Source organism: Dromiciops gliroides, chromosome 2 (assembly GCF_019393635.1).
Source record: "Dromiciops gliroides isolate mDroGli1 chromosome 2, mDroGli1.pri, whole genome shotgun sequence".
In the NCBI taxonomy this organism is placed as follows: domain Eukaryota; kingdom Metazoa; phylum Chordata; class Mammalia; order Microbiotheria; family Microbiotheriidae; genus Dromiciops; species Dromiciops gliroides.
The window spans coordinates 250,188,967-250,215,672 of record NC_057862.1 but is presented as its reverse complement, the minus strand read 5'-3'; the positions used below and the strand labels follow the sequence as shown (position 1 = coordinate 250,215,672).

The following is a 26,706-nucleotide window of genomic DNA, read 5'->3' as shown; positions in this document are numbered from 1 at the left end:
CTTAGATTAGCTAAACACTCATGCCTCTGAAATAATGACTACTGAATTCAAGTTATTAAAAATGAGAACTAGTAAAGGAGAAACTAGAAAAACAAACAAGTTTAATGTGGGTGGATCTCTTGTTTGGGTACACATTTTCAACTTAAAATAGAAGAGGAATGACTAACTACGGGAATGGCGAAACAAGTTCTTTACTGCTAATGAGGCATTCACTTCTCTTGGCTAGCTGATGAGTTTGGGGAGCAATTTTATCAGCTGTCACAACGGGCCTAAGTCTGGATTTATAGAAGGCATAAACACGTAATGGTTTTAATGGGATTTTTGAATCGAACAGCAGCACATAATTAGATCCAAGTAGATTAAAGTTCCCCACTGTGCTTTAGGTATATAACTAGAAAGTTTTATTTTCTCTAATAGCAGGGGTGTAAACATGAAATGCTTATGGAGTCAGAACATAAATATCCTGAAAGTCAGTTCAAACCAAACTGAGGTTTTAGAAAACAAGTATTTGTAATACTGACTAGTCTCAAAGAATATTGCTATAGTACAATACAAGAAGAAATAATGCTGGTTTTTTCCATAATCTGAATGTAGGCCTCACAGTCTATTAAATAAGACAAATATTGTTAGCTTGTATACTAACATGGATTCTACCCTCTTATAACTGCTCAATTAGCAAGTACTGCTAGAGTACTATGTGCCTACTACTGCACTAAGCACTAAGATACAATAAATAGCAGAGTTCTTAAATTCAAATATATTACAATCTCACTGGATCGCGAAGAAGCAGTATGATAAAATGTAAAAAGGGCACTGGATTTGTAGTCAGAAAATCTGTATTCAAATTGTGGGTTTGCTGTCTGATCAGCTGCCTGATCTTTGGCAAATCATCTTACCCTTTGGAACCTCAGTTTCCACATCTGCAAAATGCAGATATTACTATTTGCACTCCCTACTTCACAGGGATATTGCAAAGATTAAATGAGATAACGGATGTAAACTAGTCTGTAAACTTTAAAACAGTATAAAAATGCTAAGATGTTTTAATTTTATTAGGCTTTTTCTAAGACTGAAGGTATGCTTTCTTTTCTCAGAAGATGACTGATTTATTCTAGGTCATCCCTATTAAATCTCTTCAAAAGTAGTGAATTCCAGAAGTAAGAAAGTTCACTGGTACAAAAAACATGCTCTTCCAAGGCTGGCTGAAAAAATGGAAGTAGTATTGTGATAACAGGGGCAGCTAGGCAGTATGGTAGATAGAGTACTGGGCCTGGAGTCAGGAAGGTCTGAGTTCAAATCTAGCCTCAGAATGTGTGACCTAAGGCAAGTCACTTAACCCCTATTTGCCTCAGTTTCTCATCTGTAAAATGGGGACACACTGGAGAAGAAAATGGCAAAAAAAAAAAAAAAAAGGACATGACTGACTGAACAATTACATTAATATGTCTTCTATAGTCCATAATCAGCTGAGCTCTGTGACAATATCCACATCTTTCTGGAAACTGTTCTATAAGCTGTGTTGTAGGAGTTAAGGGAAATGATTCTTTTACTTATTAATCCAGTTGAAAATGATTAGTGCAAAACTCAAACTCCCAACCAGAATTCCAAAGAGAAGAAGTCCACAAGCCTGTAGAAATGTGGAAAAGAAAAAGAGACAGTTAGGCTACAGCTCAAGTACTATTTTCTACATGAAGTCTTATTTGATCTTCCCCATAGCTACTGCCTCCCCTTCACCTCAATTATTTTGTGTTTATTTGTATGTATGTATGTATATGTTGATTCCCTCTAATAGAATGTAACCTCCTGGATGGCAGGAAATGTTTCAATTTTAAATTTGCAACCCTCTTACAATAGCACAGTGTCTGGCATATATTAGGTATTTACTAAATGCTTCCTGATTGATAAATAAGCCTCTTTTGAAAATGCATAATATAAAATGACAAAATTTTTCTTAAAACAGGGGTCATAAAAGAAATGTACATTTAAAAAAAACATACCCCAAGCTTCTTTTGTGATATAAAATCCTCTCTACTTAGTTTAAGATAAAATAATCCTGGGTACACAAAAACCAAACATGTTGATGTACTGGAACCTTTAAGAGAGAAAACGAACAAACAAACAAAATAATTAGGATCAGAACCTGAAACTAAGAAAGCCAATTTATTATGTGGAACTTAGGGAACAGATAACTTACCAACTATACCAAATATATTTCTAATGTCAGGAACATATAGTGCAAGTAAAACAATGACAATATTGAGTGCTAAAGTGACCAAAAAGTGATGAATCCATGAGAAAGGGCGATTAGGAAAAAATGCCATTATCATTGCTTTCCTTGCCTGTATAAAGGAAAAAGAAACTAGTTTAAGAAAAAAAGAAGGTATCATTAGGAAAATACTTGCTTAGATATAATTCTGTCCTTGTAGTCTTCTCAAAAGATGACTATTTTCTAAAAAAGTTCTGTCTACACACTGCTTTTATCATGAAGCTTTCAAAAACACATATAATAGGAGGACAGCTAGGTGGCACAGTGGAGAAAGCACCAGCCCTGGATTCAGGAGGAACTGAATTCAAATGCAACCTCAGACACTTGACACTTACTAACTGTGTGACCCTGGGCAAGTCACTTAACCCTCTTTGCCCTGCCCCCCCCCCAAATTAAAACACACATAACACTAGTTTTATTCTCAGATGTCATCTTCCCTTCTTAGGATTTTGCATTTTGTCTAGTGCATTTATCATGTTGTATTATGCGTAATAATTATTCATGTGCTTATTATCTCTCCTATTAGGTGGTAAACTCTTTGTGGGTAGAAATGGCATCTTATTAATCTCTATATGTCCCTGCCCTGGGCTTAGCACTGTGTACTGTGATGTTTAGATTTTAAACATCACAGCACTATACATGGTAAATGCTTAATAAAGATTTGTTGCACTGAATTTACATTGTATCTTACTGGGTAAAAAAAAATATGAAAAATGTGAAAACTTTCACACTCATATTGTCCTTAACTTCTTTGATTACCGCCACTAATCTGACAGCTATTATGCAAAGCACAGCTATCAGAGGTCCTGGGCTAGAAAAGCTACAAGTTTGGGCCCAGAAATAGATGGCATGACTGTTATCTGAGGACCAGTCTAGCAGAGACAGGAGATTATTGGCTACTAGGTAATCATTGGGGGTTGGGGGGAAGTAGGTAGGTGGTACAGTGCATAGAGTGCTGGGCCTGGAGTCAGAAGGCCCATCTTCCTTGGCCTCACACACCTGGCCAATTCTCTCATCTGTAAAATGAGCTGGAGAAGGAAATGGCAAACCACTTCAGTATCTCTGTGAAGAAAACCCCTCAAAGGGTCACAAAGTTAGACACAACTGAAAAATGACTGAATAACAGGTCGTGATGGTTATCAATTGGTCCTTACAGCCTATGGGCAAAAGAATAAAGGTTCTAAAAACAGAAAATAATTTCAATGAAGGAAATATTTTACATTGCTTACAACAACTCTCATGATTCTGGCTGTAGCAGCATTTTTTCTTTCAAAGGGCACTTACTGATTATACTAAGCACCTTGTGAGAAGCAAATCAATTAAAAGACAATAGCCCTTGAATAGTTTACAATCTAAATGAATAGATAAGACACTCATATTACAATGTTTGAATACCTTCCCCCAGGGACATAGTATTTGTCAAAGTTCTCATGTACAGCAGTAATTTTTAAAAATTTTTATTCACTCATTCATTTATTCTGACCTCAAATCTTAACAGCTGCATAGCCAATGCTTTATTTTGGTTAAGATTAAGCTAAACTTTCTCTGTCAAAACAAAGTTACAATAAATCAGCAAGAACCTACTTTTGCTGCCTTGAATTTTCATCTTTTTTGTATATATTTGGAAAACACAATGCTGAATTGAAGAAAAAAAATTCAACCCTTCCCCCCAAACTGTAGAAGTACTACATTCTCCAGATTGGAAACAATGCTGTGGGATAGCTTAAATCTAAACTTAATCTCAAAAAGCACAAATTAGCTTAGTGGTTCACTGTTATTTTTGTCCTTTCATGAAGCCATATGCAGTATGAGGTCTTTGATCAATCACTTGACAAATGAATAAAATACACAAGACTAGATTTGACTCAAATGTCCTAGTCTGCAAAGAATTAGTGTTGCTGTATTAGGGAACCAACTACAATAAGCAACAAGGCCTTTAGCAGTACTTACAGGGAAATGGATTAGAGGGACTGTCAAGAGCACAGCAAACAGGATGCATAACTTCACAGCCATGACAACAACATCATGTGGCAAATACTTGCTATAACCCTGTAGGACTTCGGACTCCGCTTTTCCTGCAAATAACAAAATCAGGTCCCCTTATAAATGGCTAAGATGTCAAGAACGCACAATACTTTCTCTTCCGTGAGCTAGTCTTTGCAAAATTTTCTAAAACAATTCCAGATGTGGGCTTATCTTCACCCTGGAGAAGAAAACCTTTCCCCCCCACCTTTACATTTTGGCCACCCAAACAAAGTGCTCTTACCGAGCACTTCAAATGATGCTGTGCTTGTTTTTACCTCACCTACTGTGGCACCAAGTGGTAGAATTAGGGTTATCCAAAGCAGAAAATGGGGCACGTAGAAAATTAATTACCTGGTGACATAAGGGAGTAGCTAGGAGGGGTAGACAAATGGCTTTTTTCTGGTGATGAGATATAAAAAGTGAAGGTGTTTAAGAAAGTAGTGCATATAGAACTGCAGGAAAAGATCAATTTTTGACACATTGAAACTATACATTTGTTTGAGAAAACTAGTAAGGGTAAAAAGGTATATCCAACAAATATTTACTGAGTGCCCTTTATCTGTCCGGCACTGTGGGGATACATGGTTGAATAGCACGCAGCTCCTGTTCTTAAGGAGCTGACAATCTAGTAGAAAAGATGACATGCATACCAGTAATGGTAATAAAGGGACAAAGCTATATGTGAAATAAGAGGAAAAAGTAAAGTGCTATGACAATTTTTAAAAAAAAGATTATTTCTAATAGGGACAGGGTCGAGGGGTAGGGGGAAGATCATGGAAAATACTTGAGAAGTGGCAATTAAGTTAGACCTTAAAGGAAGTTTTAATAGACAAATAGTGGGGAAAAGAGAAAAAGGTAATTTCATGGGGGAGGGGGAGGGAATAATATTAACAAAGACACAGGGGGCAGGTAGGTGGCACAGTGGATAAAGCACCGGCACTGGATTCAGAAGGACCTGAGTTCAAATCTGGCCTCAGACATTTGACAACTTACTAGCTGTGTGACCCTGGGCAAGTCACTCAACCCTCATTGCCCTGCAAAAAAACCCCAAACCCAAAAACAAACAAACAAAAAACAAAGACACAAAGGCCAGATGGCAGGAAGGAGAGAGAATACACATTTATATAGCACCATGATATATCAGGCACTGTGCTAAGTACTTTACAAATATTATTTCACTACCAAGCAGGAAAGTGAATGGTTGTGTAAAGAGAACTGAGTCCAATATGGCTGGAATTCTGAGTACTTGAAAGGAAGCAAATAGATGTGGTAGGTATTTACATAAAATTTGTATCTCCCTAAGGGTGGTGCACAGTAATCTGAACACAGTAGAAATTTAATAAATGTTTATTAAATTTATTTCCTTTAGCAAGCAATTGTAAGCTAGTGAAAGTTTTTGAACATGATGAGGGCCATCCTTTAGGAAGAACTGGATGAAGGAGACAATACAGACAAGAAGTCCAATTAGGAGGCTGTTAGAATTGTCTAGGTGAGAAGTAATGATGGCCCAAATGAGGATGTTGGCATTTCAAATGGAAAGGGACACTCGTGAGGGACAGCATAAATATTTATGCAGGCCAAAATGGAAGTTTCATGACTGTGTGCTTGGAAGCTCCTTGAAGGGCAAGAACTACAGTGCTTTCATCATGGTAGGCATGTAATCAATGTTTATGGTATTGAATTCCATTTGGAAATTAGTTATCTAGAATGCTTTCTAGATTGTGTGGAGGCAACATTGTCTAGTAAACCAAGCATGAGAGCAGAAGACAACAAATAGAAATTCTATTCTCAAATTCTTGATATTTGTGAGTTAATAGAATCTCAGAGTTGTAAGAAAACTCAAAGGCCATCCGGTTCAACACATATCTGAATTCAATCTGGTGCTTAATAAATGCTTGTTTACTTAACTTGACCTGACCTGAGTTTAATTCACTAAACCTACCCAAAAATGTATTAGGCCACTTCAGGAGGTAGTAGGTTTTCCCTTACCAGAGGCCTCCAAGCAAAAATAGGAAGACACACTTGTTAGGTCTGTTGTATAAGGGAACCTTGTTGAAGGATGAGTTGGACTAGATGACCTTTGAAGTCTCTTCACACTCTAAGATGATGATTTCTGATGGTAGCTCATTCCACTTTTAGATAGCTTTCTAGATGTTAGGAAGTTTTTCCTTAAAACAAGCTTGATGTTGCTAGTTCTACTTTTTGGAGCAAGCAGAATAAAGCTAAACAAATACATGAAGATGAATATCATGTCTTTGTAACCCTTTCTACTCCTGGCTAAAAAGTCTCCATTCTTTTACCAAACTTTTTTTTTTTTTTAAGTGAGGCAATTGGGGTTAAGTGACTTGCCCAGGGTCACACAGCTAGTAAGTGTTAAGGGTCTGAGGCCAGATTTGAACTCAGGCACTCCTGACTCCAGGGCCAGTGCTCTATCCACTGCGCCACCTAGTTGCCCCTTTTACCAAACTTTTAAGATCATAACATGACCTTGAGGCCTTTCACCTCACAGATCTCCTTTGGATACTCTCCAGATTACCAGTGTTCTTTATAAAATGTAGTGACTAGAGCTAAACAGATAAGGTCTGATCAGAACAGAATACAGTGGTAGTATTACTTCTTTAATAGGAAAATATGGGGGACTAGCCTATTTCAATTTTATGAACAGTGCAGCTATTAACACCTGTTGCTAATCAACCTCATGGGACTTTAAAAAGAATAATTATTGTGCATATTTGGACAGTAGTTTTGTTTTTCAAAGGAACATGATTTTTCTTTCTTACCAGATAATGCCAATCTTTCATTACATATTCTATGATAAAAAACCAAGATTATTAACCCAGGGCTAATAAGTGAAGGCTTTTCCTGTAACCCAATTTGAATCAGATACGAAATCACCTTTTGAATGCTTGGATAGAAGATACTACTTCATATATACTGAGATGTGGCCAGAAGTCTGAGGAATCAATTCTAATTTAAACTCAAATTGTTACATGTCTACCTTCTATCTTCTCAGGAATACATTTGCCATCAGGTTGGTTAGCTCTGTGTTCTTAGTTGAGCCAGAACACATGTAACCAATATGGTAAAATAAGCTTGTATGGATCCAGACAAATCTCTACAAATATCATAAGGTGACCTCTGCAAAGTATATATGACCCTAGTTAAGACAGTGTCATAATCAGAGCAGGTTGCCAAACAGGGTAAAAAGTTTATAAAGTGGGACTCACTACTTAACTTTTGACCTTTGGAAGCCTTTAACTTTGGACCAAAATTCTTTACAAGTACTTTGTTTCAAGTACACTCTGTATTACATGAGATTGCCAGCTGTAGTCATCTTGGCAGAAAGGTGATGTGAAGGTTCTTTCTTGTACTGTGATTAAATGCCAAGATAGATCTGTTTTGAACTGCATATCACCATCTCCATCATGATTCTGCCTTTAGGGAAGGAATTAGTTTGTGTTTGCAAAAGCAAAATAAAACCATGCAGCTCCAAAAAACTCTTTCGGATGTAATTTTCCTTGAAGTTTTCATTTCTCTACTTGAGGAAATCTGAGTAGTCTAAAAAACTTGCCATTGTGGACAAAGAATTGAAGTCTAGGAAGATCCAGGAAGGAAAAGATAGATATTTGATGATTAGACAAATCTCTACAGGGGAAATATGTCACTTACAAGCATTAAAATCTTTTAGATAACATTCCTTATGATGTTAAAGAGAGAATTTTTAAAAACCTACAAAGTTTAGGGAAAGCCTCAACGGTCCAGGAACAGCTAAGAATTTGCTTCAAAATGGAACCTTGAGTGAGGGGGATTTGGACCCTGGGGCATCCATACAGTTTTCCTCTTTAATCCTCCTTCCTTCTCCTTCATACCTCATATAACTACAACAGAAAAGGCACTGGACTCAGAATCCAGAGAATCCTGAATTCTAGGCTTGGTTTCATAACTTAACCACTTCAGTGACCATGGGCAAGTCATTTAATCTCTCTCAGCTTTGTTTTCCCTATCTTTAAAATGGGAATAAGTTTATACTACTTACAAGGCTTTTATGAAAGTAACAGGAGATAGTGCACATAATGTGTTTTATAACTATAATGTGCTATATAAATGTAACCTGTGATTATAATTATTGCAATGATCACTATAATATTATTACAATTATCATCATAATCAATCAAACAATAAACACTTATTAAGCACTGTGCTAAACACTAAGGATGTAAAAAAGAGTCAAAACCCAATCCGGATATCCCAATCAGATATTCCACTTCACTTGTTCCCATCTTCCTGGAAGGACAGGATTTTTTTTCTGGCTACAGATATAAAGTTAATTAATTGACAAATTATATTCATGTCTTTTAAAAAGCATTAGTAACCTTAAGTTCCCTATTAAATCATCTGGCAGAAAGATACTGAAATATGCATACAGACCTGCAGGTAAGCTTTTAAGCATAAGTTACCTGTGCAATGACAAATCACACTGTTTCTGATTCCCTACTTTCAAAAGACAATAAGTCAGGGGCAGCTAGGTGGTGCATTGGATAGAGCACTGGCCTTGGAGTCAGGAATACCTGAGTTCAAATCCGGCCTTAGACACTTAACACTTACTAGCTGTGTGACCCTGGGCAAGTCACTTAACCCCAGTTGCCTCACTAAAAAAAAAAAAAAAGACAATAAATCAATTCTTTTATAATCTTAGGATAACTAAATTTTATCCAAGTGGCTTTCTGGAAAAAACTTAAATCCACTAATAAGAGATGAGCATGAACCTCAACTATACAATAAAACACACTAATAATAATGCAGGATAAATAAGTTGCATTTGTCTCTTACTTACATAAAAGTAAATACTTACCATAAAAAGTGAGGTAGCCAAACAATGCTGATAAAAAATAAATGAGAAAACTTAAAGCAATCCCCATATTGGTTACATTCTGCATTCGGCTCTTAGAAGGTCTAAAAGACAAAAACAGAACCAAAATAGAACCTCAGACTGGACAGGATCTGGACAAGAGATCAAAGAGTATAGATTACAGGTCACGGTGCTCCTCAGTCATACAAAACTGAGTCCATCAGCAACATTACACCAGGAATTGCGATAGAAAGATGTTATATGAGAGTATTTTTTATCATATAACATTCTCCATGAATACTCCACTGATTTTTTGGTATTGTCTAAGAAACCCTTCAGAATCTAACACAAGGAACCATGAGGGAATGATAGAACTGACTCAAAAAAGCCTCAAAATATCAAAGTCCTTTTTATCTCACTTAAGACAATCTAAGATTAGTACAAGTTACCTTTGAAGTTCACAGTATATGGGCAATACTGAAGTATGGCAGAGAAATGAAAATGCCATAGTTGGAATGGCATAAGCACTCTGAAAAATGAAAAAAAAAGTGAAATTATTAAATAATATCCTGTTGAAAAAGCTACCTCTAAATCTGATATTCACCTCATATTTCCCAATGAAGGGCATCCGGTTGAACTCAGTATTCTTTGTTAAACAGCTACAACATTTAAAGGAAAATTATTTCTGTGATGTGAGGGACAGTTATGGGTATATTTATATTTATTTAGGAAGCCTTACTGGTGCTTCCTGCTTTTACATCACAGTTATTTTGGGACTCCCTCACTCTAGAAACATTCTCCCTCTCCCCTCCCAGAATCTACAGAAAATGTTTTATTCTTTGGCTAGTTTCCCCTGTCACCCTGTGCTATCTAGGAACCTTCTCTTGCTGTGCACTACTGTTTTCTTAGTTAATATATGTAGACATTAGAATAACCAATCAGTAAGCATTTGTTAAGCATCTACTATGTGCCAGGCGCTGGGCATACAAAGACAGAAGTGAAAAGAGTCTCTGCCCTAAACATTACAGTTTAGCTGGGGAGGAGCACATTGAATATCTATAATTATGTAGAAAGGAAAGCACTTGAACTGAGACTTGAAGGGATTCTGAGCAATGGAAGTGAGTCGGGAATGCATTCTTAGGTCAGCACAAAGGCATAAATGTGGGAGACGGAGGCCAGTTTGGCTGAATGGCAGTGAATGTGGAGGAGAATAATGGGGCAATAGGGATGGAAAGGTAGGCTGAGGCCAGGGTGTGAAGGGCTTAAAATGACAAACCTAAGAGTTTATGTTTGACGCTGAAGGTATAGCCAGGTTGTGATTCATGTGAATAACAAATCCTTTGAAGCATGATCTCCACTGGGTTGGAATTAATAATGTCGAACAGCAAAAATTCAAATACATATAACTAGATCATAGGAGTGCTTATTTGCACTAATGTAACAGGCAGCCATTGGAGTTTACTGAGTAGGGAAGTGAAAGTAAGACCTATACTTTGGGGAAATTAGTTTGGCAGTCATGAAGGATGGATTAGAGATAGGAATGACCTGAGGCAGGGAGACCAGTCAGGTAGCCATTGCAATAATCTACCTGAGAGGTGATGAGAATGGCTGTGGGACTAGTGAAAAAGGGTTGTATGGGAGTGACTGTATGGAGATAGAATAGGCAAGAATTGGCAACTGAGTGTATCCACTGGGGGAAGGAGAATGAGAAGGCAAGGATGGCACTGAGGTTAACTTGGGTGACTAACAAAACAGTGGTCCCATCAATGGGAATAGGGAATTTTTTTTTTTTTTTTAGTGAGGCAATTGGGGTTAAGTGACTTGCCCAGGGTCACACAGCTAGTAAGTGTTAAGTGTCTGAGGCCAGATTTGAACTCAGATACTCTGATTCCAGGGCCGGTGCTCTATCCACTGCGCCATCTAGCTGCCCCATGGGAATAGGGAAATTTAACAGAGTGGTAGGTTTAGGGGAAAGATAATGAGTTCTTTTGAGCATCCTGAATTTAAGATATCTAATTGGAAATGTTTTAAAAGGCAGTTTGTGCTGCTGGACTGGAGTTCAGGAAAAAGACCAGAGCTGTTACTGTAGATCTAGGAGTCAACAATGTAGAGATATTAAGGAATCCATGTTGAGTTTAAGAGGTCACTAAGAAAAAGAATATAGAAAGAGAAGAAAAGAGGGCACAGGACAGAACATGGGGTGCACTCACAGGTAAGAGGCATGATATGGATTCCATGATATGGAAGATTTAGCAAAGCAACACTTAGACAGGTAGGAGAACCAAGAGAAAGCAGGGTCATGAAAACACAAGTGAAAAAACATAGGTGGTTAACAGTATCAAATGTGGGAGAAAAGTCAAAAAGGATAAGGATTGAGAAAAGTCCATTAGATTCAACAATTAAGACATCACTGATGACTTTAGAAAGGGAATTTTGAATAAGAAGTTATAAAATAATAAAGTTGGAAGTCAAATTACAGAGGGTTTTGAAAAGAAAAAAATTATTAGAGTCATTATGATTATAGAGAAGGCAGTATAAAAGGAAGTCTTAGATAAAGAGAGACTGAAAACTAGAGAGAAAGAAAGTATGCCTGGGGGTGCAGTGAGAGCCCATTTGAGAAGCCCCAGATGGTTTTATATGGTAGGCCACCCATGAGACACTTACCAATAAGGACAGAGGAGCTCCAGAGTGGTAGTGGTATCAGAAGAGAGAAGGGGGTTTTTCAAGAGATGTTGCAAAGGTAAAAATCAACAGGCCTTAGCAACAGACTGGATATTGGAGTGAGAGATAGTGAGGAGTCAAGGATGACACCTAGGTTGGGAGCCTGAGAGATTGGGAAAATGATGATGTTCTTGACAATAACAGAAAAGTGTGGAAGGAGAGAGAGTTCAGGGGTAAAGATAATGCGTTTAGTTTTGGACATGCTGAGTTTAAGATGTCTAATGGAGGAGGCAGCTAGGTGGCCCAGCGGATAAAGCACTGGCCTTGGATTCAGGAGGACTTGAGTTCAAATCCAGCCTCAGACACTTGACACTTACTAGCTGTGTGACCTTGGGCAAGACACTTAACCCTCATTGCCCCACAAAAAAAGTTAAAAAAAAAAAAGATGTCTAATGGAGTCTAGTCTAAGATCATCTGAAAGGCAGTTGGAGATTCAAAGTTGGAGGTCAGTAGCGAGGTTAGGGCAGAATAGGTATATATAGAGATGATAATTAAATCCAGAGGATCTGATGAAATCACCAAGTGAAGTAGTATAAAGGGAGAAGAGGGCCATGCCAGAGTCCTGTGTAACACCTATATGACTTGAATGAGAATCTCAGCAAAGGAGACTAAGAAATGGTCTGACAGGTAGGAGGAAAACCAGGAGAGTAGTGTCCCAAAAACCTAGAAAGAAAAAGGTATCAAAGAGAAGAGGGTGATTAACAGTGTTAACGGCTGCAGTGATGTCACAAACAATAAAGAATGAGAAACTGAAACAAGGTTGGAGAAGCAGGCCTGATACATCACTCCCGAGGCACTCACCAGTCATGACATTTGGGCCTCTGAGGCAAGAGTTCAGGAAATTAAAAGATTATGTCTTCCAGGGCATGGCCTCAGGCTGGGACAGCAAGGTGGCTAGCTAGCATTTAGCAAGTCATAAGTGCAACAGGACAGAGGAGAAGGGTATACAACAACAGAGAATACTATAGATTTGAAGTGGTCAAGACTAGGAAAGGGGGGAAAAGTCAAACAAGAGCAGGGGTGATAGCCTGGGAAAGTACTGAAGGGTGAGGAGAATAGAAATCACAATGAGGACAAAGAATAGAATTAGGTGGAGCAAGACATAGGGAAAGATGGAAAGAGTTTTCAGAGGTCTAATTATGGAAGTTTAATACATATGGATGATAGTGACATTAAGGGAACAACCATTCCTGAATAAAGGCAAAGTGGAAAAGAGGAATAGATCATGGGGCTGAGGAGACTGAGGAACTGGGAAGTAGGGGTGTTTGGGAGAACATCAACATGTATGCTGAAGCTCCCTAGTGTTAAGGCAGGATATAGGATTAGAGGGAATACTGTTAACCAAGTACACAACCCCTTGAAAAAGGAGGGGGAATGACCTAGGGAATGCTAGGTAGCAGCTATTCGGATCTGGACTGGGCAATAACTGTGGGCAGAGTAAACCTTTAGAGGTTACTGCATGGCAGGAGTGAAGGGAGAGTCTCTAAATGGCAATGGGGAATAGGAAATAGTTTCCCTTCCTAGACCTCAGTGTCAGTGGGGTATGAAAGAAGGTACAGGTAGTAATATGTGAGAATTGGAACCACACCCCCTGCTGATAGGGACATTGTGAGAATCAGGCCTGATAAGAAAACATGTGACTTTAGCATCCGGAAGTGACCTTTCTGGGGTTCTGAAGGTTGGATTGGTGTCTGGAAGTTGTGTCTAATGCCTGTGGGTCATGTCAACCAAAGCTACCAACCAATTAGCTTGGAGCTGTGTGTGTGTGTGGACAGCCCTGCTTGCTGTTTCACAGAGGGCTTCTGGGAGAAGCCACAGAGAAGCGCTATCTTTTCAACCAGGACTTTGGCGTGGTAGAGAACTTCATGTGGACTGCTAGGAAAAGCAAGGGTTTCTCTCTGGCTATACCGAATAGATCTAAACTAGGGTTTTCCATTCTCTCTCTTCAGTAATTTCTAATACACTTTAATAAATACTTAAAATCCTAAACTCTTGCTGAATTGATGAGTAAATCTTAGTTCATTTCTCCCCCACACTGGGATCAGGTCAGGCAACCACACATTAGATTTTAAATATTCACAGCTAGAATTTTAGGTGTTACAAAACAGAAATGAGGAGCCGGAATGTGGGGGTCCCACAAGGGAAGCCTAGTCTCTGTGAATGCCTGGCAACCTGTTTCAAGCAAACAGACAAAATATTGCCAGGCCAAACATGGTTGATTTTGGACAGCTCATCATCACTAGTCACCCTTTTTTATTCAAATAACTGAGAACTATGTTTCATGGGCTCATAGATTTAGAGTTAAAAGGGACTCTTAGAAGCCATCCCTTCCAATCCTTTTATTTTACACAAGGACACCAAGGCCCAGAGAAATAAAGTGATCTGTCCATGGTGATTTAGGTCCTTAAGGGCAGAGGTGGGACTCAAATCCAGGGACTTGGTCTGACTCTAAATCTAGCACACTGTACCACACTGCCACTTCTAACTACTCAATTCCATCTCAAGTCATACTAACTCTTACTGATGCTGTTCTCTAAGGTGGCTATGCTCAGTAATTCTCAGTCTGCTTGGGAGAGTAACCATTCTAAGCAGCATTTCTCTAAAAACCAAAATTTTACAGAATGCATATGAGAACAGAAGAAATTACCTTTAAAAAAGGTTGTGGGTTTTTTCTTTAAGTAGTATGAAAGGAAGGTACATTTGGACATGATGACATCTAATTTCCTATACTGTTAGGATGCAAATGACTAAAGAATCAGAAAATATAAGGTCCTGTTCTCTAATACCATCCTTTAAACATAACAACATATTCTATTTCTATATACTACATAAAGACTGCAATCTGTACTAGTAGAATGAATCCCCATACAGAAGAACTTGTGGATTCATAAAGGTATTCTATATGTAAGAGACCAGATTTAGATGGCCTGGTTCTACCTGCAAAGTCCTCTCCTTACCTCGAAACCAAAGGCAGGACTCCACATGCTGAAGGTGATAGGGCTTCCAATGATATAGAAGAAAGTCATTTGCATAGGTTCACCCTGAATACTATAAGTAATGGTGGGATGTAAAAGCTGTGCACTTATTTTCATCAAAAAGAAACCTGGGCTCTTAAGAGCACAGTCCAGCCAAAGGTCAGGTCATACATCCTCTGATGGTATCCAGGTCTACCCTTTTTTTCATTCTCAGTCTTATAAAGTTGACACATGAAGCTGAAAGATTGGTCTATGGACTTCAGATTTATCCTTCAATCCTAAACTCCAGAAAGCTGAAAGCTTTAAAGTTTTCAGTGTCTACCAGAAGTCACCATTGTATATGTTAAGTCAATAGTCCACTAGGTTAGGCTGAGCTTTGTTAAAGTAAAAATTTTTGATGTAATTGGCTAGTTTGCATTACAAGTCCATGGGGCTTCAAAAAGCCTGCATCCATGGAAAGATTCACTGGACAGACTAAGCAATTTGATAATTTGTTCTATGCAAGGTCTCATTTAAAACCACACCATCAAAAAGTGCCTGTTTTATGATGGACCACCTTGTGCTTAAAAATATAATGTTGGTGGGCAAATCTATACTTAGCATTTCCCATCAAAAATACTTAATAAGTGTATATATATATATATATGTATGTATATATATACACATATATATTTGTTTTTAAGATGTGTGTATATATATACACCTTAAAAACAAATACTATACAAACTAAAAAAATTTAGTTAAAATATGAAAATTAAATCATAAAAGTCTGTTAACAATTTACCTCTTTGGAGAAATTAAAAAGCTTTGGAATACAATCCTCAGTGATATTTGAAATCTGTGAAAGAATATAGGGGAAGAGAAATGAGAAACCAAAAGTTATCCAATTAGTAAACTGGTATATACATAATAATCACCACTTATATCCATATAGTGTTTTAGATATGTTTTGTTCGCTTAATCCTCAAGACATCCAAGATACTTACATTATTATAGTTGAGTTTTTGAATCAGCGTTTTTTAAAACAATGAGAAAAATGGGCTGGAGTAGTTTTTTCACTAATTAAAAAAGTAGGGGGCAGCTAGGTAGCACAGTGGATAAAGCACCTGCCCTGGAGTCAGGAGGACCTGAGTTCAAATTCAGCCCACAGACACTTGACACTTATTAGCTGTGTGACCCTGGGCAAGTCATTTAACCCTCACTGCCCCGCAAAAATTAAAAAAAAAACTAATTAAAAAAGTAAACATTATTAGCATGACTTACCTTGTCAGATTAAAATAAGAATTATTATAACTCTTCAAAATACAACTAGGTCATTACCTGGAAGAATTCCCCTCCATGATTGAGTGTCAGTGGACAAGGAATGGACCATTTTTTCACTATAACCTGTAAGGTGAAAGAAAAGTAAGTGCCTAGATTATACTTATAAAATTTCATGATGAAAGAGACCAAAGCAGTTGCAAGCCAACCCCTCTCCTTAAGGGAGAAATTCTGTTTAGTTTGATTTCCCTCTAAATTAAGTTGTACAATTAAGGGCATTACCATTAATGAATGTCCTCTCCATCTAACTAACCAAAGCTGATGAACCCAGGCTATGGCCGTCTCCCTAGGTGAGGCACTCCACATTTGATTAGGCCTTACACAACGACTGCATGGTAAACTACCAGTATGGTCAGCTAAGCCTGGTAATTTTTGTTACTACTCCCAGAGACCTAATTTGTGCATTGCCTCTGAGAAAACTCAACCTTCGGCCCTAGCCTATAGAGATCTGAAGGAGAGGATCATAACAGAAGAGGGACATTATTACCTTGGAGGCAAGGACTCTCCCTAACTGTTTTTTTGTTTTGTTTTGTTTTGTTTTTCAGTGAGGCAATAGGGGGTTAAGTGACTTGCCCAGGGTCACGCAGCTAGTAAGTGTTAAATGTCTGAGGCCAGATTTGAACTCAGGTACTCCTGACTCCAGGGCCAGTGCTCTATCCACTGCGCCACCTAGCTGCCCCTGCCTAACTGTCTTTTGCCTCTAAACTGGCTTCTTAACTTTTTTTTGTGTCACAGACCTCTTTGGTGATCTGGTAAAACTTCTTGACTCTCAAAATAATGATTTTAAATAACTGAAGGAAATGCTAAATTTCAACTAGAGGTTGGTGAAAATGAAAATCTAATTGTTTTCCTATCCAAGGTCCTGGACCCAAGATTAGAACGCCTACTCTAAGGTAAATGATTGAGAATTATTAAAGGTAGCCTTAGAAGAGACATAGATTGAATTTGAAAGGTTGAAATAACAAAAACACATAGACCAGAGGGTCTTTAAGGAGAGTGATGAAGCATCTCCCTGGATGTTCTGCCTTCAATCCCTTCTTTGTCTGATAGTGGGTACTTCAGAAATGTCTGATGAATGAATGTGAAGAAAGCTGACAGAAGCACAAGACCATGAGATAAGGGAAGAGTGAACACAATTTGCTTCTGCTCTCCAGGTAGATGTGGAAATGAACATAGGTCGTTTTCTTTGTCTTAAAAAAACATGGAAGCCTAAGATGAGAATTGAAAATCAAAGGGAATGTGTCTCTGAAACATCTGAATGATCTATATAAACCCAGTTAGAAAAATATTTTTTAAAGAAACTCAGAAGGAAATTCTTTCCCAGAAGGGTCTAATGAGAATTTTTCACAACTATACTTTTTTATTGTAGCCACCCTGATGTTGCCCTATAGTTATGGGGGTATATAACAACCACTGTAGTCCCTGGATTTGGGGGAATAGTTATTCTGTAAATAGTTTATCCAGGCTGGTATCCAGTATACAAATGGTCAAGGGAATATAGAGAAAGATACTTGTGCTTTGCAGGAAGCCAATAAATAAATAAATAGCATTTCTCTCTGATAATCATCTATCCAACCAAAGATTAATGCAATGCTAAAACAAGTATCGAGCAAAACCCACTTAACTACTTTAAGAATAAAATGAAACAATGAAGAGGCTATTAGATCTGATAGAACGAAGTAGAAAGTGAGAAATATGAATGACGTAAAAAAGTTATTTTAATATTGTGATATTTGACTTATGAGGAGGAGGGGAAAAAAAGGCAATAATTATATAGCCTTAATTCTAACTACTTAAAACATGACAGGGTTGGGGCAGCTAGGTGGCTCAATGGATAGAGCACCAGCCCTGGATTCAGGAGGACCTGAGTTCAAATAGGGCCTCAGACACTTGACACTTACTAGCTGTGTGACCCTGGGCAAGTCACTTAACCTCAATTGCCTCGCCAAAAAAACCAAACAAAAAACAGGTCAGGTTGGTTGGTTGTAGGAGGTGGGCAAGAGAACTGGAATATTTCAGAAAATAAGGATGTCACACCTGCCTTTGTTCTCTAACACTCTCTCATTCCATCTATGCAAGCTGCTTTCCTCCTTCTTAACAAGGCAAAGGCCCCTTTACGGCATTTATAATTTAGCCACTGTTCCTTGGGCACCCATTAAAACAGCTAAGCAGGTGCTATTAGGAAAATTCACCACCAAAATTTCCTGCCTACCAGATTACCTCTGGCTTTGGCAGATGCTCTTGGTGAAGGATCTCCATTTGAGGCAGTGAGCAGTAAAACCCAGGCCCCCTTTTTATTTTAGGTGTCACAAAAGATGAGCAGGCACAGATAGGCATTAACTTTACCCCCTAGCTCAAACTTTCCTATTACTGTCAAGTACACCATCACCCTTTTAGTCACGCAGGTTTACAACCTCAGTGTCATCTTCAACTTTGTCATCTCCTTCATCCCACAAATTCAATCAGTTTCCACATCTTTCATATCTACCTTTATGTCTCTCTCATCTGTCTTTTTCTCTATTGACAGTTACCACCATAGTTCATGCCTTCATGAACTTTCACCTGAACTACTGAAATAGCCTCCTTGTTGGTTTCTGTCTCATCTCTCTCTTCTTGAATTTGTCCTCCATACAATTACCAAGGAGATTTTCCTTAAGCATTAAATATTGTTTCATTTTTATCTCATCCTAATAAAATTTCTTATTTAAATAAACTTTATAATTCACATAACTACTAGTGCAGTAGTATATAAATATAATTTATTAACAAGTAAATACCCATACATTAGAAATGTGTGCTCAAAAAACTTTAATGAAAAGAGTGCATAATCAAAAAAATTTGGAGTCCATTGACTCAGAGCAGAAATAAGTTAGAAATAGAAAATCAAGGCAAGAGAAATCTACAGTTTTATGGGGGATGAAAACAAAAATGAAGCAAATAGAATGGGGAAAAATCATCCTGGTCAAGTTATATAAATTAAAAATCAGAGAGACAGAAGATAAAAAACTGGGAATAACTTACCTTGCCTAAAATACCCTTCTTCTCTCCACCTATGCAAATTTCCAACTTCAGCTCAGTTCCCACTGACTTTACAAAGCAACACAATGATCTTTCCTCTGAACTACCAACAAACTTACTATACTACACACATTACCACTTAATTATATGAATTTGTTATTCTATGATTGTTTCATATGCATTAAGTCTTGTGAATTGAAATTCCAAGAGGGATCAATTCTATCCTTCTGTATTCCTCTGCTCTTAAACTCAATGTTGAACACATAGAAGGAAGATGGATACCTGTTGACTGATTACAAAAGATTTTTGTTTCTAGTTCTTTTTCCTACTTCTACTAACTTATTTAAATGTTGCTTATAATAATGAGCTATGCACTAACTTGTACATTTGAAAAGAATGCTAATCTAAGAGATCTAGAGCTAAATTCCCAGTTATGACTGGCAGAAACAGGAATTTTGAGGCAATTACATGGTAAAATTAATCTTTTTAACCTTATAAATGTTTACAGACAAAAGAGGGACAAAAATCCACAAGAAAAGCTGAAAGAGAGAAGGCAGACATAATCACAGTAAAGATAGTGATTTTTATTTCCAATATTGTATAGTTTTGGTTAAGAAAAATTAGTTTTATTATGTTGTTGATTTTAAAATAGTTTTAAATATAGTTTTGACAAAATATAAAGAAACTGATCCCCTAAAAAAACCTGGAAAAGCAACCTTTATTTTCCAATCCACCATTTATTTTAAAGTCAAAAGTTTAAATATATCAAAACAAATTTGTCAAATAAAGGACATAAATCTCTTTTAAAAATGTACAGTATTTTTCACTGTCCTATTGCAAACCAAATTAAAATTTTGCTCACAAGCAAAAATCTGAACAGATGGCTTCTAAGATTACTATAAATGTAGAATAAGGGTATTACTTCCATATGACTGTTCCAGTTGGAAATCTGGACCAAATTAAAGCTTATCTGCCATGACAGAAATTAATGCTGTAAAAACTACAGTGGGCATATCTTCCCAATACATTTCACCTGCTTCAAACTATTAACTATGAAAACTAAATCACACTAATACAACTTTCAATTTAAATATTTTTCATCAGTACTAATTAATTCTTTAATATCCACAAAAATACATCTGTATGCAATGGGTTCTACCACTATAAACAGAAGTAAGTACTATGGGCATAATAATCAGATTAGGATAAAGGTATTACCAACATATCTCTTCACTGTAAGGACTGGCATTTATTAATTTAAATATATTTTTAGTCCTTAGGATAACAGATTTAAAGCTGGAAGAACCTTAGGTCATCTAGTCCAAACCTGTCATGTTTCAGATGAAAAACTGAGGCCCAGAGACATTAAGTGAATTGACTCAGGTCACACAGATAAGTCAGAGGTATGGGGGAAAATGGAACAAATATGCAAGAACACCAGGTAAATGACAAAATGTAAAACTGTTTTATAGGAATCTTCAAACTGAAAAAAGTCATATTCATAATAGTGCTTTGGCTCCTGGGATCATATTTCTATTCCTGAGAACTGTTTTATCCTCTATTTCATCCACCAAAGTAATGACCTGATCAGACTGACATAAATTCTGGTTATACTTCGTTATTTTGACAACTCTTCAGGACAGGCTTTGCTGAATTTGCTATTTTCCTTTTATTTTTTATTTTTATGAAGATGCCCACATTTTATCTATTTGTAAAGCAGAATTTTGGTAAGTGGCTACAAAAATAATTTTTTTTTTTACCAAGCATATGAAAAGTCTATTTAGATATATATCTTCTTGCAAACTACTAAATACTTAATCCTACTAAGCTTAACAGTTGGACACTTGCCATTAAACACATCTATGCAAAGAAAAAAAGGAGGATTTTCTAAATTGCATGTAATAAGGTCTTTAAGATATTAAAATCTATTTATGTTACCCAAGAGAAGTTTTCATTTTCCTTTGTCTATACGTTTTTAGCCATGCTGAACCATCCAGGTTTTTCTTACATAAGTGATTTAAATTTAGTTGGAATTAATTTATTTTTTTTGGCTGCTCTAAAAATTAGGTAGTTTAAAGCTGTAAGAAAAAACTGCATTTTCAAAGTGAAAAAAAAATTTCTTTGTAGTGGAGGCAACATGACAAAAAACTGTTTCATTCACTAATTCAAAGAATAAGTCCCCAGAGAACCTATCTACATGCCAGGAATAAACCAAATTTGTGCAGAAAAATTTAGAAGTTCTAGTTCTATGGTCAAACCATGTGGTCAGAGTTTCTGAGGTCTGGTTTCACTGATTACACAGCATTATGATGACCTGTGCCAAATGAATTTTACAGTTCATGTCCTGTTGACCATAGTGTTATAGACAACTATTTTAATCCTCCCACACATCTTACTTCTCTTTGGATGAGAGAGGAAACACACATATACTTATTTTATCTAAGGCTGTTGAGAATATTTAAAAATAAGAAATTTAGGCAATTGGATGTGTTCCTTGTGACCTGATACTAGCTTTGCCTTCTTGTTTAGTCAAGTCAAAAGAACTAGATTTACTGTCCTACTTGAGGAAAAATAAAAGCAGATACAGAAAAAGGTAAGATATTTGTGGGTTAATAAGGAAGCATCCTGGAGTGCCCACTCAACATAAGAGAGATCTAAATAAAAAGCAAGAACAATGAGGCCAATTTTAGAGAGGGAAGATAAGTAGTCCACTGATGTTTTAAACTTACCACAAGAGCAAAGAACGCCTTAAAGAAAAATGATAAACTACTTGCGTAGCCAAGAAAGCCTGTAAAATAACAGTAAAATAAAAAGCAATTTATGAGGAAAGTGATCCTAATGTACAGCTAAAGCTATATGTCACGGGCATGTTTTCTATTACAGTTGCTTGGTATCTGGAGCTTAGAGCTCAGAATAACAACATTCCAACTGCCTGTCACAGATCATTTATGTAGTTTTGTAGGGCAGAATTGGAACTGGCTTACCACTAATGGTACACTATAAGGAAAGGCTGCTCTTTAATGTTCCGCTGTAAAGATTTTATTTTAGTATGGCAGACAAAATACTACTGCAACCCAAGTTACAGGGTAACTAGGCAGAACTGCAGGCAAAATAATTTACGATAAATTCAAGTTAAAAAGTTTCCTCCCACCATCCTGCTAAAGTATCTAGTCCAGTGAAAATTAAGACCATTGATAATTTATTGTCAAATAGCACAAATAATATTATCTCCCATTCTAAAATTACTTACCTAACTTAGGAAGAAGTGCAAGGGGGAAAACAATGCATACACATATAATTATCAGCAGTATTCTTCCATCAAGATACCAAGACCTATTGGGGGTAAAAAATGTACCTTTAATTTGAGGCAAAGGTCTAGACTAGAAAAATATATTATTCTGATATAATCATCCAATAGAAAAATACACTTTTAAAAAATGACCCTACTTACTTATTCATGATTTATATTTTTAGAAAAGCATTAGAATGTGACCCTGGGTTCTCAAAAGCTCCAACAGGTTCTATCTTGTTGGAAAGATGGAGAACATGGTCCTAGCAATGGACTGAATCTACTTTCAAAGGACCAACAGAACTAAATGCAGAAAGGCTTATCACCATTTGGTGATGACTTTTTTCGGCCATGGCAACCTATAAAATCAAGAAAATTACAAAATGGCCTACAGTCTCATATAACTCCCATATGTTTCTGCAATGATTGTGACAGAATTCTGGGAAAAGATGTAGAAAGTGCTAAGAAACACAGTTTTTAGACTATCTATAAACTTTAATTTGACTATTGATTTTCTTTCTTTCTTTCTTTTTTTTTTTTAGTGAGGCAATTGGGGTTAAGTGACTTGCCCAGGGTCACACAGTTAGTAAGTGTTAAGTGTCTGAGGCCGGATTTGAACTCAGGTACTCCTGAATCTAGGGCCGGTGCTCTATCCACTGTGCCACCTAGCTGCCCCGACTATTGATTTTCTAAATGCAAGATCCTTATCCAATGACCAATGATTGGACATACTAAGGGGCCTAATAATATCCCTTGACATTCTTGCTATACAACAAAACTAGATGCAAGTTGTAGTTTAATAGATAGGTCACAAGCACTCTTTGGAGACACAAAGAAAGGAATTGGTGGAACAGGATTTATCATAATCCAGAAGCAACAAGAAATTATTTCATGGGATAACAGATCATCAGGTATTTCATTTAATGATAAATATTTTCAAAAAGAGCACCATGAAAATAATTTGCAGCTTATGTACCATAATTGGTTGTGGATGAATAGATACATTCTATGAAGAAAGTACTGATTTTCCAAATTAAATCAACATTCATTCTAGTTCAAAGTTGCAGAAAAGGTGGGGTTGAAGAAAAACATAGGAAAACATGGTTCAGGTTCATGAGACAATGCTCAAAAGACTTGTAGAATACACTGAAGCCTTACACCTATGTATCACAAAAACTTAAAAAAAAAAAGAATTGGTAAGCACAGGACGTGGAAAACATAGAATAGCACTACAAAAGTGCTAACACCATCAAAATGAATTAAAATGCACTGACAGGAACAGACTTGTCATTGAAGTGAGAATCATCTCTGAATCAGCTGTATGGGTACAGTCAGGAAATCAGCAAAGTCATCCCAAGAGCATTTAAGAATGAAAAGGGGAGAAGAACTATGAAGAATGAAAAAATATTTTTAACAATCTCTTTTCTCCAATAGGGACAATGGAACCACTATACCGGGACTCTGGGTTGTGCTGGAGCCAGCTCCAAGAGCCGATTGTTAAAATGTTAATGTGGGCATTTGCACCTCAGAAATCAGTAACTTCTGCAAATCAGGGCTTGATTTCTTGTTCTGTTGATTGTCTAGATTTAAGGATTTGTTAATAATGCAGATTAAACTTTAAAGTGTAAGTACATACATTTTTATTTTTCTAGAGATCCCTGGTTGTTAGACATTTACCAGCACACCTTTGTATTGCTTTATCAACACTGCCTCGGTTCTTCAGGAGTATAGTAGAAAGCTCAAGGGATGACTTTGAAAGCATCATTAGAATGGAGGCCTAGTGACTGTAGAATAATAATAATAGCAACTGGCATTTATATAGAGCTTTAAGCTCTGAAAATTGCTTTACATCTATAATTTCATTTGAGCCTCACAACAACCCTGTTTGGGTCTTAACATTGCAATTATGAGATGAGAACACAGGGAAGGCAGAAATGTCACTAAAGAGAATGAAGAAGGGAAAAGCAGCCAGAATAGATCAATAATATATAGAAGATATCCATGCTGAAGGCAACACAAATCCTAGGGTGTTGAGGGATCATTATAAAAAAATATGTAGAGAGAAATACATCAAAAGTATGGGAGGAGAGGCAGCTAGGTGGCGCAGTGGATAGAGCACCTGCCCTGGAGTCAGGAGGACCTGAGTTCAAATCCCGGCCTCAGACACTTAACACTTACCAGCTGTGTGACCCTGGGCAAGTCACTTAACCCCAACTGCCTCACCAAAAAAAAAAAAATTTTTTTAAAAGTATGGGGGGAAAATCTCATTTCGTTAATATAGAAAAGAAAGGTGACTGAGAGAAGATCTGTAACCACCAACTTATATGCCTACTGTGCCAATACAACATCTTTATGAGTCATCTATAGAGAAATAGAGGAAATTTTTGATGAGCATATTAGTAGGGAACAACCAGGCTTTTGCAAGTGATATTCTACAAAGGACCAAGTCTTCATTATTTCACAACTGACTTAAAGATATAGATTATAAAGATCCCATGGCACTTATTTGTTGATTATTATTTTTTAATTGACTCAGTAGGGAAAAAAGGAATCTTACAGGTCCTTTTTCAACAAGGTACCTCTCATTCATTCATCAATATCACCAATATGCTTTGAAAGATATAAAAAATGAATAACCATATTAAGTTATTCTGATGATAAATATCAGGTGAGGTATAAAACAGGGAGATACATTTACCACAGATATTCACCATTGTGATGGAGGGGATCCAGCACAGAGTCTAATTTAAAGAGGGATTCCTATGGATGGTGAGGTCTTTTAGATACACCTCTCTGCAGATGACATTTTGTTGGTTACATCAGGCACTGAAGAACTTACTGGAATAAAGCTGTAATCACTCAAAGGAGTTTGCCTTGACCACCCACACAAGAAAGATCAAGTGGATCTATTGTCCAGACTACAACCTATAGAGCTTAATCATCAAAGGTATATGAGGGGGCAGCTAGGTGGCACAGTGAATAGAGCACCTGCCCTGGAGTCAGAAGGACTTGAGTTCAAATACGGCCTCAGACACTTGACTCTTACTAGCTGTGTGACCCTGGGCAAGTCACTGAACCCCAAATGCCTCACCAAAAACAAAATGAAAGCAAACAAAAAAAAGGTATATGAGGGACAGTACAAATGGATAACAATGAGTTGGGCCCAAAGTTAAATAAGAGGTAAAGAGTGGGATATGTCATCTTTGGTAAAGTGCAAAACTCCTTTGACAACCCCCAAGCCTTCCATGAAAGCAAAGGTACAACTTTTTAATATTACTACTCAACTAGTTTTACTTATGGAAGTAGAACTTGGAATACAACAGTTTCTGAAGAATTAAAATTTAGTATGTCACAGAAGGAAATGGAAAAGTGTGTGGTAGGTGCAAGTAGGCTACAATATATAACTAATGAAGAAATTGCAGAGAAAAAGAGAGTAAAAGATGCCATGAAGGAACTCTACGATAGAGGAGAGGAAGGGCTGGTTATATGGTGAGAGTGAAGGATGACTCAGGTGAACAGCCAGAGTGCACCACTGGTCCCTGGCAAAATTAGGAGAAAGAAGGAAGGCATCCAGCAAGTTGGATGATATTGGAAGATGCTGAGAGATTTGCACAGGATAAATAAGCATGGATAGGTTTCAATCCGTATCACCAGAAAGAATTTCCAAACCAAAGTGATCACAGATCCATTGAAGTATCAGTAAGAAAATACAGTTAAAGCACTAGCCATCCCCAAAAGAGCTTATGCTTTCAGGTATGATTCACTTCAATCAGAGCACATAGTATCTCCTAGATTCTCTTAGGTATGCAAAAACATAAGATATGGTCCCTGTCTTTATGAAATTTGTCATCTTAGGATGAAAAATGTCTTCTAAACCAGCATCAAGAAAAACTACCACTCTTTAGAAATCCTTAGAAACCATTCCTTGGTCAAATTCTGCTCTTACCACGTTAAAGTCACATATGACCTTTTCTTAAACTACAATACCTCCAGTAACCTGGAGAATCAAACTATACAAACTCCACAAAGCAGTGTGTCTATGGTGCTATGCCTTTGATACATTCTTTATCGATATGCTATCTCATGATTAAATTTGGATGTTAACAATGATGCTTTTCTTTTTTTTGTTTGTTTGTTTGTTTTTAATTTTTGCAGGGCAATGGGGGTTAAGTGACTTGCCCAGGGTCACACAGCTAGTTAAGTGTCAAGTGTCTGAGGCTGGATTTGAACTCAGGTACTCCTG

General features: G+C 37.1%; 1 protein-coding gene across 1 annotated transcript in view; it reads right to left on the bottom strand.

Moving 5' to 3' along the window:
* Positions 1-115: 115 nt before the first annotated feature.
* The window catches only part of SLC38A6 (solute carrier family 38 member 6), a 74,314-nt gene continuing 47,723 nt past the window's right edge, over positions 116-26,706 (bottom strand). The window contains exons 7-16 of the mRNA XM_043982243.1: positions 22,425-22,507; positions 21,904-21,962; positions 16,157-16,222; positions 15,621-15,674; positions 9,590-9,669; positions 9,144-9,244; positions 4,217-4,341; positions 2,195-2,339; positions 1,998-2,092; positions 116-1,627 (exon numbers count right to left, since the gene is read on the bottom strand). Coding sequence (XP_043838178.1) covers positions 1,547-1,627; positions 1,998-2,092; positions 2,195-2,339; positions 4,217-4,341; positions 9,144-9,244; positions 9,590-9,669; positions 15,621-15,674; positions 16,157-16,222; positions 21,904-21,962; positions 22,425-22,507 — 889 coding nt within the window. The 3' untranslated portion in view covers positions 116-1,546. The remainder of the gene's footprint in view (positions 1,628-1,997; positions 2,093-2,194; positions 2,340-4,216; positions 4,342-9,143; positions 9,245-9,589; positions 9,670-15,620; positions 15,675-16,156; positions 16,223-21,903; positions 21,963-22,424; positions 22,508-26,706) is intronic.